We start from the raw sequence: 21,582 nt of genomic DNA on the forward strand, positions 1-21,582 counted from the left end.
TTCTAGGAACTCTTTCAACTTCACCAAGGTCATAACCCAGTAATAATCATGATGAATGTGAGATTTGAATATATACAATATATCATTGATTATGTCTATAAGGGTGAAGTTAAACTGTTATCTTCTGAGATTGAAGGTATTCTGAAGTTAGCAAATGATCTTCAAATTAAGGGATTGTATGGTGTATTGAACAAAAAATTTGAATCTCTTTCTGACAAAAAGACAAATCTTTCCACACAGAATAATGGAAAAACGAAAGATAAGGTTCAAACACAGAGTAGTACATCAAATGCTTCTGAAAAAGAATCTACCGTTTCAAAGAATTCATTTCCCAATAGTACATTAATTTTTGGTGAAGAACCTAATTCAAAGGTAGACTATGAAAGGAGACAAGCAAAGCAAATTGGGAAGAGGAGAAATAGAGAGAAATGCATTATACCTAAGAGACGGAAAGTTGCTAAAAGTCCAGATTGTAAAAAGGTATGTTTACACTTTGATACACTTAAAGTGCTTATGAATTGTATATAAATGATTCAGCAAAAAAAGAGTCTAGCTTTGGATACATTATATTTTAGCTTTTGTATGATATTAATGCAAATTATATTTTGTATTATCCTGATATTGAATGAATTTATTTTTGAGTTTGTCATTCTTTTGATTCACATCATGGGTTGAATGAAATTTCTATCCGTAGGGTTGATCCTCTTTTGGATGTGTTTTTGTCAGAAATCAGATTGCATATTGTTGAAATTGGTGAGTACTTATGAAACCATGATAATGAATTTAAGTATACCTACTCAAAACACAAGAAATTATGAAAAATTTTGTGTACTTGAGCCAGTTATGTTTACAAGAAACTTTGCATGTAATTCAAATGGTAAGAAAATTATTAACCTTCTTGAGAATGACCATAAATGTATCCTGTTCATTTCAGATAGAGCACATCTTTTGTGACAATTTATTTCAATAAATAATCACTTATATTCTTCGATAAATTAAACTGGACATTGTTCTGGTACTGATGAAAACACATTCTAAAGGACAACAGTTAGAACGCTACAATGTCAAAGTATTAATTACAGAAGACTAGTACTTCAATCTTGTTATGCCCATTTGCACCAACTTATTTGAGGTAGGCTTTAGTTGAGATATAATTATTTCAATGATTGCTATGGTAACTACCGGTGTGAACCTAGCAGACCGTTCGACGTAAACACCTGGACGCAGTGAATAACTACATACAAAGAATTGATCTTCGAAAAATTTTCGAGAACCCAATGTGTTCATCATCGAATATACTATAGCAAAAAATATTTGTAGGAACATAACCATATTTGGTATGTATAATTGTTATATCCAAATGATTAACCACAAAAAAAATCAGCGAATCGCATAGGGATACAAGGGGTGACCAAATATGGTTATGCTCTGGCGAGCAGTTTTCGTGTTATCCAATTTTGAAATATAAGGGATGACTAATCACATCCTGTATCCCTATGCGAGTCGCTGATTTTTTGTGTGGTTAATCAGACTGGTATAACGATCCCACATATAAGAGATGGTTATGTTCCGGTGATCAGTTTCTGTGTTATGGAATTTTCAAATATAGGGGATGACTAATCACCCCCTGTATCCCTATGCGAGTCGCTGTTTTTTTTGTGATTGATCAGACCCATTTAATAATCCCACATATAAGAGATGGTTTTGCTCCAGTTAACAGTTTCTGTGTAATGGAATTTTCAAATATAGGGGATGACTAATCACCCCCCTGTATCCCTATGCGAATCGCAGATGTTTTTTTGATTAATCACTTCGGTATGACGATTGTATCTACCAAATATGCTTATGCTCCGGCGAATAGTTTCCGTGTTATCGAATTTTGAAATATAAGGAATGACCGATCACTCCCTGTATCCCTATACGAGTCGCAGATTTTTTGTGTGGTTAATCACTTCGATATTAACAATTATACACACCAAATATGGTTATGCTCCTACGAATATTTTTGGCAATAGTGAAACACGTAAATTCGAGAATGAAAACATTAAATCCTTGAAATAATTTCGAAGATTAATTTTTTTGATGTCCTTCCTATTGTTTCACTCTTATTTCAACAAGTCTGAGATCTCCATGCATTCTCTAATGAAGTCTGTTTATACTGTAACGCAATTTCCATATGAATTTGAGCTTCCGGCTGTACGCCTGTGGTCACCGCATTCGGTCTGCTAGGTTCACACTTGTATGGTATGGTAACGTCAAGCCTGCCTTAAAAAAGTCGGTGCGAACAGGCATTTGAAATGCGGTATGTATAATATTCTTTTAGGAAGAACAGAGTCACCATTCGGACCTATGTTGACAAAACCTAATAAAAACATACTAAGAAATTATTGATAATTTTGAAATAAAACAATGTACTTCATTCATATACAGGATATTTTTTCACCATGAACTGGACGAACATAATAATATGCATATATTCGGGTAGAAGTATAGGTAGAAATATTTTTGCTTAATGAAATGGATCTATTTTTTGAAACACGACGTGGATACAGAGTGCTTAATATCATTTTTCAGCAATATTTTGTTGAGTGTGCTGAGATTTGTATTTGTTTTGAAATAATGGTTCATGGACAAACCTTGGTATTTTTCAGATCATAAATAAAATATGGTATGAAATTCTGCAGAAAAAATACTAATGGCGGGAAAGCTGCAAAGTCCGCTTTTTTTCTCGATCAAAAATTGGACTTCTTTTTCGGAATATATTAGATTTTCGATTTTCTAAGAATTTTCCTGAACAATTATTTACAAAAATATTAAAAAAATTTATGTTTAAAGCATTATTTTTCGTTTTAACACTGTTTGTCATCCTAAAGACTTAAACGAAAGCAGAATTGAAAAATATCAATAAGTTTTTTCATTTGATCCATCCAAAAATCTGTCGTGGACTCGTTAAGCTTTAGCTTACGAAGCCTAAAATTGTGAAACCTATATCCATAACTTTCCACCCCGTTTTTTGAGCTTTGGGATGGAATAAAAAAACGTTCAGACATGTCAAATTTTTTTGAAAGGGGGACAAATAAGGGTGTTCAAATGAGTTTGGGATCACTACCCCTAACAGCGCTAATTTTTGAATAGGGAAAAGGGGTCGAGCAGCTCCTTTTTGGAAAGGCAATTCAAATTCCTGCATGAGTGTATTTTTTTATCGCTTGATTATTATACAGAGTGACTCAGTATTCCATCAATAACTTCCACACGTCGAATTTGGATCTTTTAGATAGAGAAAACGCTCGGACGGGTCAAAAAATGAATTCGATATCACTACTGTTTCATCCTGTTTAATAGTTGAGCGATCGAAGAAATAAAAATAATACGCTCATGCAGGTAATTGAATTGCCTTTTCAACAAAGCTACTCGACCTATTATCTCTATTCAAAAATAATTGCCCTAAGTGGTAGCGGCTAGAGGGGAAGTGATATCGAATTCATTTTTTGACCCGTCCGAGTGTTTTTTCCATTTCAAAGATCCAAATTCGGCTTGTGAAAGTTATTGATGGAATACTGAGTAACTCAGTATACTAATAAAGCTATGAAAAAAACACTCATGCAGGAAATTGAATAGCCTTTCCAACAAGGTGCTGCTCGACCCCTTTTCCCTATTCAAAAATGTTGTTAGTGGTTGCGGCTAGAGGGGTAGTGATATCAAACTCATTTGAACACCCTTATTTGTCCCCCTTTCAACAAAATTCGACCTGTCTGAGCGTTTTTCGTTATTCCATCCCAAAGCCCAAAATTCGGGGTGGAAAGTTATAGATGGCCCACCCTGTATAAAAATTATTAGTCTATGAGCGTAACAACCTAACTTCAGTGATTTTTTCATTCGTTTGTGCAGCTACACTGCAAATCAGCTGATTCAAAGTGCAGTGTAGATTACACTTTTCCAAGAAACAGAAGAAAGGACCTAATTTTTTTACAGAATTGGAAAATTTCAATAGAAGAAAAGTTACAGCGGTATTCCGAAAGTAAAAAATGCATATTAGCGAAAAATAACCGGTCACTACATAACCAAGTTTCTCATGGAAATTGGCCCTCAGAAAATATTCCCTATCTTCCATAATAGAAAAAGAACTTCTTTCCAAAAGTGTTCAATTTGACCAATCCTGTAAAACCCAAGAGATTAAGGATATAATTTGAATCTCTGATGAAGTAAAGAAAATTTCTATATTTCAATACTTCATTCGTTCTTACAGGTTGAGACGACACAAAACGATGAGCCAAATATAATATCAAAGGTGATTAAATCGCTTATCGACTTCTTTTTCGCATTACTTTTAATTTTGCTTCCAGTGTTCAACAAATCCCATAGATCCCCTTGGTCATTCTCTGCAGGTTAGTTAAGTCATTATGCTGCCTTAGATATAATTTTTGTTTTTTCATATTATATTATTCATATTATCCTGATTCTCCATAGGTACCGAAGTACCCCTCAGAAGCTTTTTATATATTATATTATAGAGTTTTAAATATTTTTCATTCCAATAATTTTCTATTTTCAATAGTAGAAAAGCCACAGCGGTATTCCGAAAAGTAAAAATTTATATTTTCGAAAACACCTTGTCACTAAGTAACCAAGTTTCTCAAGAGAATTGGCCCTCAGATAATTACGACCCTCTATCTACTATAATAGAAATAGAACTTCCCTATCGAATGTGTCCAATTTGACACATCCTGTACAGGGTCGGCAAAATTAGATGGGATTGAATGGCAGCTCTGAAACCGTGAGAGCTAGCGAAAAATGGATGGCACGTTTCCTGCCTCGATTTTCAAGATGGATTATGGCCAGAACCGTATCCCTCTATTGTCTTTTGTTTTCAAGTTATAATTGAAACCTCATTTTTGGCTCTTCGAATTGGAGCCTCTATTTCGAAAAGTTTCATTGATATCGAAAAAGAAATGTAACATTCTACACACATAGTAAAAAAAAGGCTCACGTTAAATGTAAAATAGTTTAATTGAAACATAAAATAAAGAAATGCCGTTTTGTAGTCAACTTATAGAAAATTAAAATGATTAATTAAAAGAAAAAATCGCTCTGAATCATCGCATTAATATCGCGTATTTCCTCCTCTAGCCCTAATAACCTCCTGTAACCGAGTCGGGAGCCCATCCATAATATTTTGAATATCCCTTTGTGGAATATCTTCCCACTCCTCAAATGCTGCAGCTTTCACCTCACTCATGGTCGTAGGAACTGGCACACGACTCCGGATCCGTCTTTTTAGATTGTCCCATACATGTTCTATAGGGTTTAAATCTGGACTTCGAGCTGGCCACGGTAATCGTCGAATATTGACGTCGTCCAAGTATTCGGTGACCACTCTGGAGGTGTGTGCACGAGCGTTGTCGTGCATTAAAATAAAATTATCGCCTATTAATGGCGCAAAAGGAATGACATGTTGTTCAAGGACTTCTGTCACGTACCTGTGAGCATCAACGCTGCCTCTATCAAAGACGACCAACTCTGTACGGGCGTCGTAAGCAATGCCAGCCCATATCATGATCGACCCACCTTCGAAACCTACTGTTTGCACCAAACAGCCTTCAGCAAACCACGGCGTCTATACACTCGCTGACGTCCATCAGGATGTCGTAAAGCAATTCTCGATTCATCCGTGAAGAGAACCATTGTTCGGAAGTCCAATTTATGTGTTCTCGAGCAAAGTCAAGTCTCGCTCTTCTATGAACTGTGGTCAGTTCTGGGACTCGAGCTGGTCTATATGCTCTGAAATTCCTCTCCGCCAACCTTCTTCTTATTGTTCGAAGACTCACACTAATATTCCGTACCTCAAACAAGCGGTTACGAGCCTCAGCCGCTGTTGTGAACCGATTTCGCATAACGTTCGAGACGATGTAACGATCATCTCTCTCTGATGTACACCTTCTACGACCCTGTCCTGGCCTTCTTGTGTACAAACCAGTATCTCTGTAACGTCGAATAGCATCTTGTATCGTGGTTCTTGGGTATCCAAGCAGTCTTCCAATCGTACGCTGGCTGAACCCAGCGTCTGCAAGCGCTACAGCCTTAGCTGCTCCGGCTGCGTCCAATGGCATTTTTTTTTAGTGTGGAGAAAATAACGGCTTCCCAACACCTCGGTTTTATTGGAAAAAATTTTATCACAACGCTTTAAAACAAATTTATCCTGTTCATTAACGTTTCGACGGGAATGTCAACTTCCGACTGAACTCATTATTGTTGAATAAAAAGGAAAGAAGTTAACAAAACATATGTATGATTGTTTTATTGGTTGTCAATTTCCTCACTCATCACATTGCGCCAAGTTGTCGAAGAAAAAGTTATGGAAAACAAACCATATGCGATTCGAGATGGGTGGCCGGTTAATTTTGCCTCTGAGTGTATAATATACATCGCGTCACCAATTGTTCTTCCAATAAAAAAACTCAACAACTATTTCGGTCAAGTTGGCAGGTCATTTTCATTTATAATATGGCTATGCGTATAGAACTTCATGCTTCTATGTTGTGTCAGTTATGAGAGACTTTCAGGAAATTTTGTAAATCTGAATTCAAATGATAATGTTCCGAAACCGTTTATTACAAAGATTTTCATTTCGCCATCTTTCAGCTTTTATTTCACCTCGATATCGTGATTTCTTTTGAAGATACATGTATTCAAATTAAAGCTTGGAATTTTATAAACACGCCGTGCTCTATCAAGGAACAAAAACGAAGAGGTGGCTTCAGTCAGAATAATTAATTAGGTGTATGTTAAACTATCATCCATAAATATTCGAGAATAATATTCGTCGTGTAAAAATGGTTTTAAGTTCTGACAATGCATTGAAAATTGTAGTTTCAATTGAAGATGGTCGAAGTACTCGAAGTCAACGATATGTGTCCCGTCTTTGAAATATCCCGAACTACTGTAAAATATGCTCGGAATCGTTATTTTTAGGCAGGGAATTGTAATAGGCTACATGGCTTTGGTAGAAGAAGAGCAACCACAGGTGTTCATCAGCCTCTCTACATTAAGAGATCGAAGAACAATAGTTCCTTTTCTGCAACATCATTCAAGAAATGTAAGGAGACTTGGATAACGCTGAATTTATTCACGTAGTCCAGCTACTGGTTCACCACTACATCCACGACATCGACAAGACCGGCTTACATTTGCAAGAACATACATAAATTGGAATTTAGAACAATGTGGTAATGTATTGTTCACTTATGAATTGAGGAAAGGGTATGCAGACGGCGCAATAAGAGGTTTGTCGACTGCAACATGTCTGAACCAGACTCATATCAAGGAGATTCTGTTACTCTGTTGAACTTTTTTTTTTTGGTGTAGCAGGGGGAAAATGTGCAAGACAGACGAACCACCCTCATCTCCTGAGGGGGAACAGTGTGGGGTTTCTCACTCTCCTGAGCTCGAGACCCACTAAAAACCCTCAACTGCTTCTTGAATTTTGGTTCCGGGCATTTGCCTATAAACCGTTCATCTCTTGGTCGGTTTTCTTCTCGCACACTATCGTGCTGGGATTTATGTGTTTATGCTCTATTGGATTAACACTTTATTGAATTTTTCAATATGTTTCTGTTGTTATCTCTTTAATTGATCTCTTGGTCTCCTTCGGTAAATTCGCATTCTCCTTTTGTCTTCCTCTGGGTCGTAGTCCACTAGTCTCCTGAGTTCTTGATTCGGATGGTTTTTCGCTGTTTCGAATAATTTCTCTGCTTTTCTGTTCATGAATTCCGTTATGGTTTCCCATTTCAGGTCCTTATAAATCTGTCTATTCCTGACAAACCAAGGTGCATCCATTGCACATCTTAGCAGCTTGTTTTCAGTGGCCTGAATTCTTTTGATATGGCTCTTTGCCGCGAAACCCCAGGCAACTGATCCATAAGTCAGTTGAGGCCAGTGGCGGCTGGTCTGTGAGGGCTATAGGGCTACAGCCCCCCATACACGAAATCACAAGAAATCAATCCTTTTATGTTATTTACCTTCCCATACGATTTTAAATGAAAATATTACATTCCACGGTTATTTATATAATTCATTAATGTGAAACTTTCATGCGACTCCTGCAGTTTTGTTTATTTCAATCATAATCTAGCAGTTCGTCCCTGCATGGGCGATGAATCGTATAGCCCCGAATTCTTGCATTCGGACAGTCATTCGGCTCCAGCCGCAACTCTTCGTGTCGGTCGTTTTAAGGAGTAAAAGGGCTACGATAAAAGTCGCCCCTATCAAAGAGGAACAAGAGATTTCACTCCTCGAATTTAGTTCCCGAGTCTACGTCAATGGTGGGGCGACCTTCGCAATGCTTTGCCTCGAGCCAATTTCCCACTTGTCTTCTAGTTGCGAGGGAGCCAATCAGATCGCAGGAATGTTGAATGGCCAATCAGATTGAAGATTCAGTCGAACAGAATCAGCTGGTCTCGTGTTTTGATTGTCAAATTGAAAGCAAATAATCCTTGGTTAAAAGTGTTTTCGTAATTCAATTTTTTCATTAGAATAAAGAATAAGTCATCCATTTATGAATAATATCGATAAATAGGCCACTCCAACCCGCTGTCAGATAGATATCAAAATAGAATTGTTGAGGATTAACAGGTGTTGTGTACATAAATAAAACATATAAATCATATAATTAGGAATATTATTGTACTTTTAGTTAATATACGTACATTGAATTAGCATTAAATTCTTTGAGTGAGGAATTTCACTTGTAATGACGCGTTTTTTGTCGTCCACAATTTTTGTGAGGTTAGAAGGTTGGAATGGCTTCGATTCGTAAGAGTTTCAATCGTTTTCTTCATAATTCAACAGACAATCATATTGACATATCAATGTTTCTAGAGGATATTTCGTGATAATTTAAAATTCAGAAAATAATAATCTGTTCCGTCTGCTAGGTTATGTTTGAAAATTTCGAATTTGACGTAAGGGACTCCGCCCATTTCTGCTCAAGGTCACAGTAACACGCAGCGTCATAATAGTAGAGTGAAATCTCTTGTTCCTCTTTGCCCCTATCATCCGCTTCAGTCTAGCCGCTGCCCGCTAGCGTATAGACAACCTAGCGTGTGTTCGTATTTGTTTACGTTTTGAAATCATGGCGAACAAAATAGTGTTCAAAATATTTTAAAAACTGATTTCGAGAGGCTTTCGCTGGCGGAAAAAAGACGTATTAAACTGCTGGGTAGACCGACTCCCGATTTAAATTTAACCCAGGCAGATAAAACTCTAAAAATTGTTCGACAGAATTAGCTTTTCTGGTTACGACTAATATCGCTGCTCAATTAGATTCAGCTTACCGGAATAATATTATTAAGCACAACGAGCAAGTAGATAAAAACAGGTATGTTTTAAAAAGCATTATAAATTGCATCAAATTTTGCGGAAAACTGGTTTTAAAATTTCATATTTTTATTATTATTCTAAAAGCAGCCCCCTAGTGAACTAGATCACGAGCTATCAATGGTTGAGGCCTAGCAACGGCTTTGATTATCTTCAATTTTGTCTCTTTCGACATCTGGCTTCTTCTTCCTATCAGAGGATAGAGTCTATACATCGCTGCTTTCGTTTTGTCGATTGCTTGTTTGATATGACTTTTCCAGGTAAGTGCTTTGTCAAGCGTTATTCCTAAATATTTGGCTTCATTTTTCCAGTCGATTTCTTCGCCGTCAACATCCAGTTTTGTTGTGGGTCGCAGTCTTCTCTTCTGTAGTAATATTGCTTGGCTTTTTTGTCCATTGAGCTTGATTTTCCACTTTAAGCACCAGTCATTTGTTTCGTCAGTCGTCTCCTGTAGAACTCGTTCTATTACTTCTGGGTTGCGGTGTCGAGTTGCTATGCCTGTGTCGTCAGCATATAACGTTAGCATGGTTCTTGGATTTTTCGGAATATCGTGGATGTATATGTTATACAGAAGTGGCCCAAGTACTGATCCTTGGGGTACTCCAGCCACTATATCTCTTGTTGAGGAGCATTCTCTTCCCACTTTCACGTGAAATCTTCTATTTTTGAGATAATTCCTGATCAACTTGCATATTTTGATCGAATATCCAGCACATCTCATCTTATATATTAATCCTTCATGCCATACTCTGTCGAATGCTCTGGCGACGTCTAGTAAAACGAGACCTGTAGCTTGTTTCTTTTGGAATCCCTCTGTTATGTACTCTGTGAGCCTTAATAATTGTTGTTCTGTTGAATGCTCTCTTCTGAATCCGAACTGTTCTGGTGGTATTAGTTTCAGATTTTCGGTTTCCTCATTTAGCCTCGTGGCGATAATTCTTTCTACTACTTTTCCTAACGCCGACAGTAGACTTATCGGTGTGTAGTTTTGTGGAAACTTCTTCTCTTTGAATGGTTTATTGAATACTATGACTTCTGCCGTTTTGCATTTTTCTGGGTAGTGTTCTGTCCTCATAATTCCATTCGCGATATTTGTTAGAGCGGCTATACCTTTTTTAGGTTATTTCTTTAACATAACATTCGTTATTTTATCGCTTCCGGGAGCTTTCCTCTTCTTCAAACTTCTAATTATTTCCATGATTTCATTTGGCGATGTTGGCTCGTCTATTTCAGCAGTCGCTGGTAATTCATCCATTTCTTCATCATTTTCTTCAACCAGTTCTTCCAAATCTTCATTATCGTCGTCTATCCTGTAATTTATTCTCGATTCTCGTTCGATCGAGTCCGCCAATGCATCTGCCTTATCAGTATTGGTATACGCCATTCCCCTTTCTCCGTGTAGGGGTGGAATTTTAGTCTTTTCTCCTCGTAAGCTTTTTTGCATTCTCCATGCAGAATGATCGATTGTATTAAGTTCTTGAACCCTTTTGTTCCATCTGCTTGTTCTTAGATCTTTCAGGGCCTTTTTCAGAACTTGGCTATGTCGGTTGAGGTTCCTTCTATTTAGATCATTTTTGTTCATCCTATATAGTCTTCTGAGTCTTCGATTTTCTTGTATAAGATCTTTTACTTCTTTAGGCGTATCGCCATGTGGATGACTTGGTGCTGGTCTCTTCTCTCTTCTCGTGCTTTTTTCGTAAGCTTTCAATATAATCTCTTCCAGTTTATCAACCGCACATTCCAGATCGTCTAGAGTGCTTATTGTTGGAATTTCTGTTATTTCTGATTGTATTGAATGGCTGTATTTAGTCCAATTGGTTTATTCTCTTATTTCCAGCAGTTTTTCTCTTGGTTCTTCTCCAATAGTCAATTCCACGGGATTGTGGTTTGAGGTTCCATCTTCCAAAGTTTCAATCGAGAATTCTTGAGTTATATTTTTCAATATCGCGATATCTATTACATCTGGTATTCCTCTTCCAAAAGCAAGATATGTCGGTAGCTCTGGTGCAATCACTATGGCATTTTGTTTTTCGGCGAAATCCTTGAGTTTTTTGCCATTTCTATTCTCTGTTATGGTGTTCCATAATGGGGATTTACAGTTGAAGTGTCCGATGGAGATTTTCGGGTTTGATCCTTCCAACATGTTGTTTATCTCTTCTTCCAATAGATTGTTTTGTGGTGGCTTATACGCCGAGGTTATTTCGACTCTTTGCCGATTTAATTCGGCAACAATCGTCACTTTTTCTGTTTTTCCTTGTGTTTCGTCGGATCTACTTTTAAAGTAGTGTTTCAGATCTGTTCTCACCAATATTGCTACTCCTCCTCCGGTGTTTGTAATTATGTCACATCTATATGTTTCATAATTCATGAAATTTAGTCGTCTGTTCCGGTTTATTCTTGTTTCCTGTAGGGCTATAATATCAGGTTGTCTTTCTGATATTATTCGTTCTATCTCGGCTTTCCGAGTGTTGATCCCGTTTATGTTCCACGAGATTATCTCGAGGGATTTCTTCCTAATATCCGTAAGGTCCATTAATTCAGTTTACTAAATAATGCTTGGAGTTTTTTTCTCCATTTCCCTCTCAATTTTCAACATTATCTTGTTGAAAATTTTTTCCGTGATAATATCTAAATCATCGGCTGATTCAGATATCTTTTTCTTCTCCTGTTGACTGTTCACAGCCTGTTTCATTGTAAGCTTCTTCTGTCCTTCTTTTTTCTGAACGGGTTTTGGAGTCTCCCTCTTCTTTTCCTGCTCTGTAGGTTGGGTCTTCGCTACTTCCTGAATTTTTTGTTCAGAAGTTGTTGTTTTTGTTACCTTCTTTTTCTGTTCAACTGATTTTCGGGAATTCTTCTTTCGGGTCACCAACTTGAACTCGCTACATCCTTTGTAGCTAGCTGGATGGCCCTCTTCTTCACATAAGACGCATGTGGCATTTCTCTCTTCAAATTTTCTGGTGAGTGTGCAGTCATTGCTGCTATGACTTCCTGAGCACTTCACGCATCTCCACGGGAAGGAGCATTTGTTCTGTGCATGTCCGTACCTCTGGCACCTAAAGCATTGGCTTGGACTTTCTGCCTTCTTTTTTGGTCCGACTGTAATACAAGGGTTGTAGAGTCGTTGGATGTCGAATATCTCCTTCTTTTGGGTTTTAACCAGATATAATGGTATCGGCTTTTTCGTTTTATTTGATGTCATTTTAGACACCTCAGCATCATCGATTCCCTGGAATTTCAGGTCATTTTTAATAAATTCAAGATCTGCGTCTATTGGAAGATGCCTAATGACGGCGTAAATTTTCTTTTTCTCTTCCATCTGGTATGTGAAATACTCCTTTCCAAGTTGGTCGAAGAATTTAGTTATTTTTCTGTAGTCATCTACAGTTGTGGCTATAATCTTGATTCCGTCTTTCACTACAGTAGCCCGGTTATAGCTGAATTTCTTGGTATAGAGAGCTTTTGAGATCTTTACCCAATCTGATGTACCCATCATCGTGATGGAAGGGATTTTATCCCTTTTAGGTACTCCCGTTGTCTGCTTGACGGTCTCCTCATCAGAAGAGGAGCTTTCTTTTCGCGCCCGTTTTGTTGGGGGCGCGTTTGGGGCCTTCGCAAACTGCGTTGAATCATTTTTCCTTGTTTCGGGTTGAGAAACAATTCTTTTAAGGGAATTATTTTTTGAATCCGCTACCGGCTTTGTGATTGCGGCGTAAGTGGGAGATTTCGGCATATTATTGCGGGTCCTTTTCTCCCTCAAGAGGCGCATCTCACCGACCAACTGTGACACAGTTTCAGTCATTTTGACTATTTGAGCTTTCAACTGCCCATTTTCTTCTCTGAGCTTTACAAGCTCCTCGTGTTCGCCTTCGCTGAATTCTTCAGCATCGGTCGCTTCCATGTAGGAACCCTCATTATCTGAGGTTTTCGACATGGTTTTATACTAAAAAATCTCAAAATATCAAACAATTTGGAAATTATAAAATATTCAGAAATCTTCACTGAAATAGTCTAATATAGAACTATGGTATAAATCCAAAAGTTTTCTATGCTATGAGAAAAATCAGAAAAAAAGATACGAAAAATAAGCTCACCTGATGTTTTCTGCAGTACCAACGAAAAACAAATTCTGGACACTGAAGATGAACACCAACTTTGAAAATTTTAACGAATTAAAATTCCGATAACAAATATAGAACCTACACAAACTTCACAGTCGGAATCAAATATTCCGTAGCTTTGTTAGTGGGCACTTTCATACCTTATGGTATGGGCCGGTATATCAAGAGCAGCACGTACCGAATTATTATTTACTGAAAAAGGAGCTCTGAATGATCAACGTTATATGCAAGACGTTCTTCGGAAAGCTGTTATTCTTTATGCTCCATTAGTTAGAGATTACTTCATTTTAATACACGACAATGCAAGACCTCAATTAGCAAATATTGTTAACCAATATTTGGATGAGGTTGATATCTAACGATCAGAATGGCCTACATGTAGCCCGGATCTGAATCCGATTGAAAATCTCTGGGATGAAATTCAAAGAAACATTCGTCGTCGCCCTATACTACTCGAAACATTTCACGAGCTGTGTTTTGCGTAGCAATCAAGTATGACGCAGTTCCTATAAAGATCGCGTTATTCGTCTTATCAATTTTCGGCGAATGCGAACAGATATTTCTGCTAGAGGTGGGCATGCGAAATATTGGAAAATGCCAATTATGTTTTTCTTTTTGTTGCAAATTACTGTTGAATAGTAAAACATTATAAATTAAATTATTTGACGAACAATTCTAGGCTCTTATTTGAATGCGTGTATCTTAAAAAAAACCAAGATATCAAGGTGAAATAAAAACTGAAAGATGGTGAAAAGGATGGTCTTTGTAATTAACTGAGCGTAAACTCTTCAAATTTCCTGAAATGTTCCACAGGGTGTTAAGAAATTGTACTACAAATACATGTTTTTTTACCCTGTATAAATAGGCTATCAAAATTTTTTGGAGTTTGTTTCAATACCAGAGAATTAATCTACAATTGAATTTGATGAAAAATCACGAAAATTCTTGGCAAACGAACTTCACCAAACTTTTGAGGAGCCGAGTTTTTTTTTACCGGTGAGTGCACTTGTACCACACCCTGTTTAATGAACCACCCACAAATGAAAACTGCTGTGCTAGTACTAGTATAGGCAAATATGAAGAAGACATGGAAATTCTCGTTATTTCCACATTTTCCACGCATGTTCACAGATATCCGGAATGAAAGTGAACTTCAAAGTCTCTCATAACCTGAAACAACATAGAAGCATAAAGTTCATTATTATATCGATGAAAACGACCTGCCAACTTGATAGAACTATTTTCGAACTTATTTTATTGGTAGAACATTTGGAGATACGACGCATATTATATAATCAGAATCAGAAAAAAAAATATGGGACTAGAATATGTAAATAAAACATGGGGTTTATATTAAAAAAGAGTTACTATTAGATCAATGGAATGGCGGACTGAAAACATCTTCGACTACGCCACTGCATTCTACATGAAAAAGTGCCTTTAGAATGTTACATTTGTTTTTCGATATCGCTGAGATTGCACGAAAAAGAGGCACCAACTCTAAGAACCGTAAAATTAGTTTTCAGTTATAACTTGAGAACAAAAGAAGATAGAGGGATGCAGTTGTGACCATTATCCATCTATTGAAAATCGAGGTCGGAAACATGCCATCCATTACTGCCTAGCTCTTATGGTTACAGAGCTGTCATCAATCCCATCGAATTTTGCGCACCCTTTACAACTCAAGAGATTAAGGGCATAATCTAAATCTCTGATTAAGTAAAGAAAATGTTTATATTTCAATACCTTATTCGTTATTGCAGGTTGCGACGACACCAAAAGATGAGCCAAATATAATATCACAGGTGATCCAATCGCTTATCGACTTCTTTTTCGCATTACTTTTAATCTTGTTTTCAGTGTTCAACAAAGCCCATAGAGCCCTTTGGTCAGTCTTTGCAAGTTAGTGAAATCGATATAATTTTTGTTTTTTCTTTCATATAAGTTTCCATTATATTTCATTAGAATCATTATTTGCAGAGTGTGGCCAATCCAACTGATATTTCAGATGGCCGTCCTCCAGTGAGTACAAATCCTACTTTATATGTAAATGTCAAGATATTTATGCATTTGTTTGTTGGACTCTTGAAAATCTGTCCACGCTACACCACGAAGAGAGTTTTCCTCTTCGCATTGGGTGAGCCGTTTCGAAAATCACGCGCTTATGCGGTATTTCCGAAACTGGCTGATGGAGTTAGTTTGACTCAACCAAGTCCTTCCTCATATAAACCACAACTACCGAAGCAATGTTGGACTGTCCGTTCGTTGGCACGCTCATATCATACAATCCGAAGGTTTCCATCCAGTGTGATATATTGTTTATTGTAAATTGTACAATTACCACTATACAATTTTTGACCCATAAAACATACATGGGGTGTCAGTAAATAGAAGTATTATATTACAAATCGAAAATATATACATTAATCACTAAAATATTAACCTATAAAAGGCACACATGAAGGTATATGACAAGAACACAAAAAAGAAAAACCAATGTTAACAAACGTAGATGCATAACAGTCTATTGGGACTGCGAAGTAATCTTCCAATTTGTAGTAGGCTTTTTCAACCAGTTTTTCTTTGAGTACTGTCCGAATCTTCCTTCTATTTAGCGTTTTCTACTTTCCTGGTAACATATTGTATATCTTCACCGCTGTGTGATTTACACTTAGTTGAATTGATGTCAGTCTGTGGAAGGGAATGATGAATTGGGTTGCATTTCTGGTAGCATAGTTGTGGTTGAAGTTATTCTTCGGTAATTCGTCTTTGTGGTCATAGATTAAGTGACACAGGCGAGTATGAACAGAGAAGTCAAAGTGAGAATATTCTCCTGCCTGAACAATGGTTTACAGCTAGTTGTACGATCAGCATTGCACATATTCCGAACAGCCATTTTCTGTTTCAGGAATATGTTCTCTTTACCTGGCATATTTCCCCACACTAATACACCATATGCAATTGCTGAGTGAACGAAACCAAAATATGCCTCCTTTGCAGTTTGCTGTCCGACTGTTTCACCCACCTCATTACGAAGATTCCTCTCGAGAGACTCTTCCCCAGCTGATTAATATGCTGTGAAAATTGAAATGGATGACGCGGTGGAGACGAGTAACCATATGTCCTAATTGGCAAAGGATCGCGCTAGGGCGTTGGTGGATCGCGCTATGAAAAAATCAAACGTGAACAAATAAAGCTGGATGTCCTAATACAGCACAAAATTGGCTCGCACGATGGAGGAGGGCGCTCGCACTTGTTTGTTTCGATATCGCGTCGAGTACATCTCCTCCACGCCTAGATACAAACCTATACGTATGAATGGTTGTGACCGAATAGGTTACCGATTTCGAGCGGTCAATGCGATTGATCGTTCCAGAACAAGGAAGTTTGTTTTTGATCGCGCTATCGAACGTTGGACAGGATGGACTTTGAGGAAAATCTAATTAATGAAGTGCTGCTTTCAAGATAAAATATGAAGAACCAACTGCTGTCGATGAGGATACACTTTTCTTAAAATTGTTGGCTTCATGAAGCCAAACATTGAATGAAAATGAATGAATGAAATATGTTTCAAGGGAATGGAAGCTGTCCAAAAATTGAGGTTGAGGAGCAAAATCGAAAACCTCATCGCAGATGAAATATCCTATTCTTCTTGTAGCACAATAGTGGTTGTTGAAACCTTTCATAAATATTGTTGTTATTATATTTTAATATACAAACAAGCTGAATATAATATATTCGTTTTTGTCAAAATATTCCAATTTGGATAAATATGGCATCATCATCAGTTTGATGTGTTTGTATGAAAAAGGTTCAATAAATTTCAAGAAATTTTTTTCAGAAATAATGCTCATTGGATTGAAATTTTATAAGTGAGTTGAGAAATTAATGCATACCGCAACCAAAGTCGCACTGACAGCGTTACCAGTGCAGCTTTTAAACACCTTCTAACGCAGCTCCTATAAAAAGATGGATCAGTCGAACAGGACAATTTTTTTTTTGGTGTAGCAGGGAAAATCTGCAAATCAGACGAACCACCGAACAAGTGTGGGGTTTCTCACACTTCTTAGCTCGAGACCCACTAAAAACCCTTAACTGCTTCTTGAATTTTGGTTTCGGGCATTTGCCTATAAACCGTTCATTTCTTAGTCGGTTTTCTTCTCGCACATTATCATGCTGGGATTTATGTGTTTATCCTCTATTGGATTAACACTTTATTGAATTTTTCAATAAGTTTCTGTTGTTATTTTAATCTCTTTTTAATTGATATTTTGGTCTCCTTCGGTGAATTCGCATTCTCCTCTTGTCTTCCTCTGGGTCGTAGTCCACTAGTCTCCTGAGTTCTTGATTCGGATGGGTTTTCGCTGTTTCGAATAATTTCTCTGCTTTTCTGTTCATGAATTCCGTTATGGTTTCCCATTTTAGGTCCCTATAAATCTGACAAACCAAGGTGCATCTATTATACATCATAGCAGCTTGTTTTCAGTGGCCTGAATTCTTTTTGATGTGGTTCTTTGCCGCGAAGCCCCAGGCAACTGATCCATAAGTCAGTTGAGGCCTAGCAACGGCTTTGATTATCTTCAATTTTGTCTCTTTCGACATGTGGCTTCTTCCTATTAAAGGGTAGAGTCTATTCATCGCTGCTTTCGTTTTGTCGATTGCTTGTTTGATATCATCATCATCATCATCATCATCATCATCATCATCACTATTTGTTTATTTGTCTCAAATTTTTACAATAACAGGTTGACAGTATTATAAACAGACAAAAAGGACCACACAACGATTTAGAAACCGATGCACAGAATAACCTGTGTTGTGTGGCCCATGGGTAGATGAATATACTTAAATATAAACAAAAAATTCACTTATCAAACTAAATACACATCCTTGTTTGAAAATATACTAAGGAAGAGATCAAACTCTTCAGAAAACCGCAAGCATGCTGACTCATAATGCAAAAAAGCACCAAAAACGCAACAACAAAAAAATTAAATGAAACGGAACGCGCGTCGAGTAGGGGGTGAAAATGGCCTTTATTGAGCCCATACGAGGGCACGCAAACACAAACACCAAGCACTCTCCAATCCAACCAGTCATTTCAACAGTTTAACAAGTGTTTCTCTGTTTCTCCAGACACATTACCTCAACCTCTCTCCTGAACCTCCCGATGGAAAATTGTTTAATCCTATCAGGCAGCTCATTCCACATACGAGGAGCGACTACCTGGAAGGATCTGTGAAAAACTTCCGTTCTGTGCTGGGGGGTAACGAAACTACCGAAATTTCTTGTGGCGTATTGATGTGAACGATTACAGAACAATTGCCTCAAGTAGGAAGGCTCGCCCGTCCTGAGAACACGTCGAACGAAAATCAACATGTGCAACGTCCTTCTATTAGCCATATTGAGCAATGAGTGCTCATTCAAGTGAGGTGTTATGTGTTCTCTGTAAGGTATCATAAATGAAAACCTCATACAGGAATTCTGCAATTTTTGTATGGACTTAGCTGTACTCCGACTCAACGAATCTCCATAGACTACATCTTCATAATCAAAAAGCGTTAATACCAAAGAATTACTCAGATAATATTTCAGAATCCAAGTAAGATAAAGATATGACTTTTCCAAGTAAGTCCTTTGTTAAGCGTTATTCCTAATTTTTTTTTTTTTTGTAGCAGGGGGAAAATCTGCAAACAGACGAACACACCCTCTGCTGAGGGGGAACAGTGTGGGGATTCTCACTCTCTGAGCTCGAGACCCACTAAAAACCCTTAACTGCTTCTTCATAGGTTCCGGGCATTTTGCCTATTAACCAGTTGACTCTTATGGTTTCTGGACTCTCACACGATCATAGTCGTGTTGATAGTTGTATGCTGCCTATAGCTTTTATAGATTAAGCTCTTCTTTGTGTAACCAGTCCGGCCCTTGCGGTCGGACCTTTCGAGAACCAGAGCGGTCGCGAAAGATTCCAGAATAACCGCGAAGGTACCTGAATGTTTCCGGCGCCTATATAAGCCCAGCGGAGGAGCAGGTAGGCAAGTACAAGTACCGTTACATTGCAAGCGACTAGTGGAAATAAACAAGAGTGGAAATAAATAGTAGTGTAATAGTTAGTTTGTGAGTTATACGTGTATTAAGTGTAAAAAAATAATTTTAATAAGTTGGACGTTTTAATCAAGCGAAGAAAACGTTACATTGGTGTCAGGTGTGGGGTTCAACATCGCTCGAATTAAATAAATTTTGGATATTTGAAGTTCATGCCAGTGACCACAAGACTGCAGAACGCGATGGAGACTCAAGCGGTAATGGACTTTTTGAGACAATTAAATGAGAAAATGGACGAGAATTCTTGTAAGTTGAATGAACAAATGGTCCAAAATGAAGAAAATTCTCGAAAATTAAATGAGAAAATGGACGAGAATTCTTGTAAGTTGAATGAACAAATGGAAGAAAATTCTCGAAAATTAAATGAGAAAATGGACGAGAATTCTTGTAAGTTGAATGAACAAATGGAAGAAAATTCTCGAAAATTAAATGAGAAAATGGACCAGATTAAGGAAAATTGTAATGATGTGGTGAGTCAACTTACAGATAAATTGGATAAGAAACTGGAATCCATAAATGAAAAATTTTATAAAGTGGACGAGAAGTTCGATATAGTGAACGGAAAATTTGACGAAGTTTATGAAAGAGTTGATGAAAAGTTTGACAAGGTTAACGGCAAGTTTGAAGAAATGGCAGGAATAATTGAACATCATTCCAAGTTGATAGATTCCTTGAAAAGAATGTCAAACAGAACAGATATTCTGGCTTCAACACCCTACAGCACAGCGAAAGCGGAAAATGACGGCGAAGGTAGTAGAATGAAGATCAAGCCTCCAACTTTTGATGGAAAAATACCCTGGTCGACATATCAAAAACAGTTTGAAGCTGCTGCCCTGGTAAACAATTGGAACGACAACGAAAAAGCCACGGCATTAATTATAGCTCTACGAGGAGAGGCACTCAACATTCTCCAGACGATCCCGGAGAGTCAACAAGCCTGTTACGAAGTTCTTACATCGAAACTTCAGATGAGATATGGTGATGCTCATCTACAACAAGTATACCATGCACAAATAAAGAACCGAGTGCAGAAGATGTGGCGAGATTAGTCAGGCTAGCTTATCCATCTGCCCCAGATAGCTTCCTGGAACAGCTATCAATCCAGACATTCGTGGATGGGATAAAGGATAGTGAAATACAACAAGCCCTGAGACTAGCACGCCCTAGAACCATTGATGATGCCTTAGCCCAGGCTTTAGAAATTGAGGCAGCAAAGCAAGCGTCACATAGAGGACACCTTCGTGTAAGACAAGTCCAAGAAACAGACCGATCTATTCAGGACATTGTCAGAGAAGAAATCCGCAGAATATCACAAGTTAGGAAAAAGGATGCTGTGTGCTGAAACTGCAACAAAAGTGGGCATTTTAAGCGAAACTGTCCAGAATTGGAAAAAGAGTCTCAGCAGGGAAACTAAAAGGGGTCGGTGATAAGGGGCATAAATCGACCCAAGCCAAAAATGCCCCCGAAGTGATAATCCGAGGAATAATGTCTAAGGATTTATCAAGCATAGTTATCCCAGGAAAGATAAATGATAGAAGTGTGAAAATACTGGTAGACACTGGCTCGACTAAAACCATTGTGCGTCCAGAAATTGCTGAAGGATTCAAGATTCGCCCAGTTAGGATCAAACTTCGAACTGCATCTGGACAGGAAATACCGACTTATGGATCGATCGTCTCCACTATTGAATTGGGAAACACAACAGTTAGCCACGAAGTTCTGGTAGCTGGAATCACGGAAGAAGTTATTCTGGGATTGGACCTTGTTAAGAAGCTTGGATGCCAATTGGATATGAAGAGTGATGTACTTCGGCTAGGAAGTGAAGAGATTCCATTCAATGATGTGGACGACAAGATATATCGGATTCGACTGACCGAGGATATCACGTTGCCGGGCCGAACTGAAGGCATAGTGACTGGTAGATGTGAGGATGTAACGAGGAGTGGCTGCGTGAGAGTAATTGAGCCCTCTGACGATACAACCTTAG

General features: G+C 37.8%; 1 protein-coding gene across 9 annotated transcripts in view; it reads left to right on the forward strand.

The window, feature by feature from the left end:
* Positions 1-21,582, forward strand: part of LOC123309299 (protein tramtrack, beta isoform-like) — a 54,951-nt gene that overhangs the window by 423 nt on the left and 32,946 nt on the right. For 2 of the 9 annotated variants that reach the window (XM_044892339.1, XM_044892341.1), the window contains exons 2-7: positions 7-480; positions 4,247-4,288; positions 4,344-4,385; positions 15,254-15,295; positions 15,351-15,392; positions 15,456-15,512. In XM_044892339.1, the coding sequence (XP_044748274.1) occupies positions 7-480; positions 4,247-4,288; positions 4,344-4,385; positions 15,254-15,295; positions 15,351-15,392; positions 15,456-15,512 (699 nt within the window). Of the gene's footprint in view, positions 1-6; positions 481-934; positions 1,133-4,246; positions 4,289-4,343; positions 4,386-15,253; positions 15,296-15,350; positions 15,393-15,455; positions 15,513-21,582 lie in introns of those variants that run through there. The other 7 variants (XM_044892340.1, XM_044892342.1, XM_044892343.1 and 4 more) reach the window with 4 other exon arrangements.

Source organism: Coccinella septempunctata, chromosome 3 (assembly GCF_907165205.1).
Source record: "Coccinella septempunctata chromosome 3, icCocSept1.1, whole genome shotgun sequence".
NCBI classification, from domain to species: Eukaryota; Metazoa; Arthropoda; class Insecta; order Coleoptera; family Coccinellidae; genus Coccinella; species Coccinella septempunctata.